This window comes from Dromiciops gliroides, chromosome 5 (genome assembly GCF_019393635.1).
Source record: "Dromiciops gliroides isolate mDroGli1 chromosome 5, mDroGli1.pri, whole genome shotgun sequence".
Lineage (NCBI taxonomy): Eukaryota > Metazoa > Chordata > Mammalia > Microbiotheria > Microbiotheriidae > Dromiciops > Dromiciops gliroides.
The window spans coordinates 90248208-90251012 of NC_057865.1; the positions used below are offsets into that span (position 1 = coordinate 90248208).

Genomic DNA, 2805 nt, shown 5'->3' on the forward strand with positions numbered 1-2805 from the left:
GATTGAACAATTGGCCATAAGGAGATTACAGTGCTAGCACTGAGGCAGGACTCTGTTGTTTTGCCCATACTTGGATCCAGGTCACGGTCTTGGGTGGTGGTCCCAGGCAGGAGAGGAGCACAAGGATACTAGAGCTTGCAGGTACAGTGGAGCAGGACTCTGTTCATAGTTCCAGGGTAGAAAAGCAAGCCTGTGCTTGCTTGCAGACCAGAGCACAGGCCAGAAGAGTAGTAAACATACCTCTCCTTAAATCATACCACCTTGGAAGAACTACAAACTTACAAATTCCTAGAAGTATCTCTGAAAACAGCTGCACAAACCCCCTGAAGCTTTGGACAATGTGCCCCCTGGAAGTAGTGTCCTACTTTAACAAAGAGTTAAAAGTTAAGAAATAGGCTGGGAGTGGGGGCTCAGGGTTGGTGAGTGCCTTGTGTCTGAGGCTAGATTTAGATTCAGGTCCTCCTAGGTCCAGGGCAGGTGTTTTGTCCACTGTGTCACCTAGATGCCCCATGATGACTGCTTTAGGGTAAAATTGAGAGAAGAGAGGAATGCACTGGGAGAGAGGGAAAGGGGAAAGGTAGGATGGGGTGATATCTCACATGAAAAAAGCAAGAAAAAGCTTATGGACTGGTGGGAGGGATGGGGGAGGAGTGAGGAAGTGAATGAACCTGACATTCATCAGAATTAGCTCAAAGACCTTAATCTCATCAGAGTTGGCTCAAGGGGGGAATAACATACATACTCAATTGAGTGGAGTAATCTATATAATGCTGTAGGAAAGTAGGAGGGGAAGGAGATAAGGAGGGAGGGGTGAAAGAAGGGAGGGCAGAGTGGGGGAGGGGGAAATCAGAAGCAAAACACTTTTGAGGAGGGATAGGGTAAAAGAAGATAGAAAATAGAGTAAATATCATGAGACGGGAATAGGATAGAGGCAAACAGTTAACAATAGTAATGATGAAAAAAATTTTGAAGCAGAGACAAAAGTAATATAAAATGATGATGACTGATGATTATGATGATGGATTGATTGATTGATGGATTGATGGTGCCTGGAGGAAGATGAGGATTGATTGACAATGATGAGGATTGATGAGTGATTGATTGATGATGATGGCAAAACATGATATTTACTTTGCTGGGCTATTTTGAAGAAAACTCTTTAAGTTTAAGGTACCATATAAAAGTTACCTATTACTGTTGTTGCAATAATCAATCTCATGGGTTCAATGTAAGGAAATCTCTCTTTAAGTACTACATAAATGTAGTTTACTATTTTAAAAAATGATATGGGGCAGCTAGGTGGGCCAGTGGATAATGCACCAGCCCTGGATTCAGGAGGACCTGAGTCAAAATCCGGCCTCAGACATTTGACACGTACTAGCTGTGTGACCCTGAGCAAGTCAGTTAACCCCATTGCCCTGCAAAAAATAAAACATTTTTTAAAATAATTTTTTTTAATCATGAGCAGGATATTATCAGAAAGACTAGGAGGGACCTATATGAGCTGATGTAAAGAGAAATCTACAGTAAACAAAATAACAGTAATATTGTGAGATGATCTGCTGTGAATGATTCGGTTATTTTCAGAATGCAATGATCCAAGACAATTCTGAAGGTGTTATGAAAAATGCAATCCATCTAAAGAGAGAGAACTGATGGTATTTGAATAATGATTGAAACATAATTTTTTGTTAGTTACTTTATCAGAAACAAACAAAAAATGATGAGCAGGATGCTACCAGAAAAACCAGGAAAGACCTACAAGAACTGATGCAGAGCGAAATGTACTGTATACAAAATAAGAGCAATAGTGTAAGATGATCTGCTGTGAATGACTTGGTTATTTTCAGCAATGCAGTGATCCAAGATAACTCTGAAAGGCTTATGAAAATTTCAATCCATCTATAGAGAAAGAACTGATGGTATCTGAAAACAGATTGAAGCATATTTTTTTGATAGTTCCTTAATCTGAAGCTATGTTTTTGTCTGTTTTCTTTGACAACCTGGCTAATGTGAAGATGTTTTCCATGACTACTCATGTATAACTTATATTGAATTGCTTGAGTTCTTGGCAGGGGTGGGGGGTGGCTGGAAAGGGAGGAAGAGAATTTGGAACACAAAGTTTTAAAAAATTGATGCCGAGGCGGTGTGCAGGAGGCGGCGCGGCGGGGACGAGATGGCGACCGAGGGTGATGTAGAACTGGAACTGGAGACCGAACCAAGTGGCCCTGAGCGGCTGCCAGAGAAGCCACGGAAACATGACAGTGGCGCTGCCGACCTTGAACGAGTGACCGACTACGTGGAAGAGAAGGAGATCCAGAGCTCCAACCTGGAGATGGCGATGTCTGTGATTGGAGACCGACGGTCCCGGGAGCAGAAGGCCAAGCAGGAGCGGGAGAAGGAACTGGCAAAAGTTACAATCAAGAAGGAAGATCTGGAACTGATAATGACAGAGATGGAAATCTCACGGGCAGCAGCAGAACGGAGTTTACGGGAACACATGGGCAATGTAGTAGAAGCTCTTATTACCCTTACCAACTAACCTTTGAATGGCAACACCTCGATGGATTTATTTATTGGAATAAAGGTTTCATTGTATCACCCCCCCAAAAAATTGATGCCAAATATGTTTTTACATGTAATTTGGGGAAAAAATTCTAAACAATTTTAAAAAGAAGAAATAGGATGGGAAAATGAACAAAGAGAAAATGATGCTGACCATAGAAAGTTTCTATGGTGACAAGGAAGATAGCAAAGAAGATAACAAAGAAGAAGATAACAAAGTCAAAACTCTTACTTCCAAAG

The 2805-nt window shown here is 41.5% G+C and overlaps 1 protein-coding gene across 1 annotated transcript; it reads left to right on the forward strand.

The window, feature by feature from the left end:
• Nucleotides 1–2161: 2161 nt before the first annotated feature.
• Nucleotides 2162–2604, forward strand: LOC122729381 (huntingtin-interacting protein K-like). Its single transcript, XM_043968234.1, has one exon. The coding sequence runs from the start codon at nt 2177–2179 to the stop codon at nt 2540–2542; it is 366 nt and encodes a 121-aa protein (XP_043824169.1). The 5' UTR covers nt 2162–2176; the 3' UTR covers nt 2543–2604.
• The last annotated feature ends 201 nt before the right edge of the window (nt 2605–2805 follow it).